This window comes from Limulus polyphemus, unplaced genomic scaffold (genome assembly GCF_000517525.1).
Source record: "Limulus polyphemus unplaced genomic scaffold, Limulus_polyphemus-2.1.2 Scaffold595, whole genome shotgun sequence".
Taxonomy (NCBI): domain Eukaryota; kingdom Metazoa; phylum Arthropoda; class Merostomata; order Xiphosura; family Limulidae; genus Limulus; species Limulus polyphemus.
The window spans coordinates 338,678-341,957 of NW_013666205.1; the positions used below are offsets into that span (position 1 = coordinate 338,678).

Consider the following 3,280-nt stretch of genomic DNA (forward strand, 5'->3'; position numbering starts at 1 on the left):
AAAACAAACAAACAAACTTTTACTGAAAAAAAAAAAAGGAACTCTGATTTTTTAACAATTTTGATATGGAAGCCCCATGGTAGTACAGTAAAATATAATACTTGAAATATATTTATGTGCAATATAAAACAGATATGTAATAAATAAGTATAAAATATAATTGTGGCACGCTTTTGAAAAAATAAATTGTCTTTGTTATTTGTCTCTTCCCAGTTTTTTTTTGTTGTTGTTTGTTTGTTTGTTTTTTAATTTTGCACAAAGCTACACTAGGGCTATCTGTGCTGGCCATCCCTAATTTAGCAGTGTAAGACTAGAGGGAAGGCAGCTAGTCATCACCACCCACCGCCAACTCTTGGGCTACTCTTTTACCAACGAATAGTGGGATTTACCATCACATTATAACGCCCTCACGGCTGAAAGGGCGAGTATGTTTGGTGGGACGGGGATTCGAACCCACGACCCTCAGATTGCGAGTCGAGCGCCTTATCCACCTGGCCATGCCGGGCCTTGTTGTTGTTGGAACGGAAGAATTTTTAGGGAGGTTTATCTGTCTATGGCCCTGAATTGATGATCTCTTAAATAAAATGTTTTGAACAAATCAGTTTCCTTGGCTGCATAAAGAAGGCCGCAGCTACGTTATTTACGAAAATGAAGCGAACCTGTTATTTCCCTAAAAACACATGAACAAAAATATCATTACGTTTGTAGATTATTTTAAATTCAGATTTTTAAAATTTCCTTTAAAATCTATGAAGAACTATTACTATAAAATTGTTACATCATTCCTTTATGCCCCCCAGTGGCACAGCGGTATGTCTGCGGACTTACAACGCTAGAAACCGAGTTTCGATATTCGTTGTGGTCAGAGCACAGATAGCCCATTGTGTAGCTTTGTGTATAACTTCAAACAAACAAATAAAACCCTCCTTTACAGGGCGGCATGACTCGCAATCTGAGGGTCGCGGATTCGAATACCCGTCTCACGAAACATGTTCGCCCTTTCAGTTGTGGGGGCGTTATAATGTGACGATCAATCCCACTATTCGTTGGTAAAAGAGTAGAAATCCATAACAAACCAAGTCTCTAAATTCTGCTGTGATTGGCCAGATTCCATTCGTCTAGCTGTTCTTCATGAACAGATCAAGAAACACCTGACAAGGTTAAGCCTGCTTAACTTCCTCGTCACACCAAACATGCTCGCCCTTTAAGCCGTGGTGGCGTTATAATATGACAGTCAATCCCACTATTCGTTGGTAAAAGAGTAGCCCAAGAGTTGGCGGTGGGTGGAGATGACTAGCTGCCTTCCACCTAGTCTTTCACTACTAAATTAGGGACGGCTAACGCAGATAGCCCTCGTGTAGCTTTGCGCAAAATTCAAAACAAAACAAACCTTCCTTTAAAAGATTAGATAGTCGCATAGCTGATTCAATTACAACAGAAAGAGACAAAAAGAAAACAAACTATATATCTCAGTGCATAGTTAATCATCTTTTATCCATCTACGTCCAAAGAAAAAGTTGGCTTTGATGAATATATATTTCACCCGAAGAATGCTGTTTACATGTTAATAACCAAGCATCTTTCCTTTTAATTCTGCAAGTGTTAACGTAACTGTGAAACAGCTGTGTTTATTTTTTGAAAATTTGCCAGTTAATTCAAACTTATGTCTAAATCCCTTTCAGGATTAGTACTGCCATCTTGTTGGATTCAAAAATATATATCTAATAAATGAAACGCTTACACATTTTATTCCACTAAATTTAGCAAAATAAAAATATCATTCTATTACTAGGGCAAGAAAACGTTCGTGGTTTCATGTGAAACCATTTCCACTTCTTCTTTAGTGAAAGAATTGAAAAAGCAAAGCGTGTTGAAAACAGCATCTCGTATACAATATATATATATGCATAGAATTATCATCTCAAAAACACGTTCTGATAGTTCATCTAAAAAAGTTAGTAAAATTGGCATTGAAGATACGGGACTAAATCTGCTTTAACAGTTCAGGTGAACTGTATTTCTTCAGACTATCAGGAATAGATTTATTGAGAATGACAGCGAACCTGCTCTATTAGAAAAAAAAACTGTAAAAGTAGTAGTTATGTTCATGATAAATATTTTAGTGAGAAGCAAAATCCATGTTTTTAAAACTTTCTTAACACACACCGTTTATATATGTTTACATGCTCTCTTGAAATAGAATTGGTTCTACGAAGCTATCTTCTATCTGTGAAAGAGAGTCAGTGCGGCTCTCTCTATTTTGAAAGATTCAGCTCAGTTACCCCTTTAATTCGTTGAAACTTGGATACCTCACTTAATTATACAAAAGCCTCGATTCAGAGTTCTGTCCGGGGGCTTTAGTTGTAGGTAATTCTAAAAACTTGTGAGTGAAAGGTAGTTGTAGATTAGAATTTCCTAATCCTTTATAGATAAGGTACGGGATTTTGGCACCAGGCGTATTACGTATTAATGTTGACCCCTGTCTTAAAGCTTGTATTTTATAATTTTATTTTTGGCTGCTTCTAAATAACAGCTTTATGTATACGTATATATATATTTTTTTTCATTTCCAGCGCCCTTATATTTTTTCTTCTGTCGAGAGTTAACGCAAGAAAACGAACATAAATAAAGAAATATGTCCTCAAAAACTAAAGTTCTAACACACGACGAAATTTTAGAGGTCGTTAGATGATATTCACAAGTCACATACAAAAGCTAGAATACTGTAAAGTCTGTGGAAACATCGAAAACCTATCCAGCCTTTGGATGACCAAAAGAAAATCGTATTCAAAAACCTACCTCCAGGTCAGTAAGTTCTTACTCCACTTCTGTCCTTGTATGGCGTAACGTTTAATCCTTTCCGACGAGCCAATCAGGTCGGGCATTCCACAACGTCTTCGTTTCATTAGAGCTATTGTTCCTTCATCCAGTTCACCCGTTTCTTTGATACCTGCAAATCGTTGCATCTGCCTGATGGCGTCCCGGAGTTGCGTTTCATTTCGGAGTTCTCTGGACGCAAGGTCTGTCTGAGGCAGGTAACCAAACTTTGACAGGAAGACCTAAAGACGACGTAAAAGCGCTGTATTATATTGCTTACGAAAGATCTTCTAAAGACACCGTTCAATCATTGTAATACTAAAGTTAGGACAGATGTCGTAGACACGCCCAATCACTGTAATACTAAAGTTAGGACAGATGTCGTAGACACGCCGTTCAGTCACTGTAAAAGATCTTCTAAAGACACCGTTCAGTCACTGTAATATTAAATCTAGGAAAGATG

At 37.2% G+C, this 3,280-nt stretch overlaps 1 protein-coding gene across 1 annotated transcript in view; it reads right to left on the minus strand.

Annotated features, from left to right (window-relative positions):
• LOC106459344 (matrix metalloproteinase-2-like) overlaps positions 1 to 3,280 on the minus strand; it is a 79,836-nt gene that overhangs the window by 42,978 nt on the left and 33,578 nt on the right. Inside the window, exon 2 of the mRNA XM_013918964.2 lies at positions 2,800 to 3,059. Coding sequence (XP_013774418.1) covers positions 2,800 to 3,059 — 260 coding nt within the window. The remainder of the gene's footprint in view (positions 1 to 2,799; positions 3,060 to 3,280) is intronic.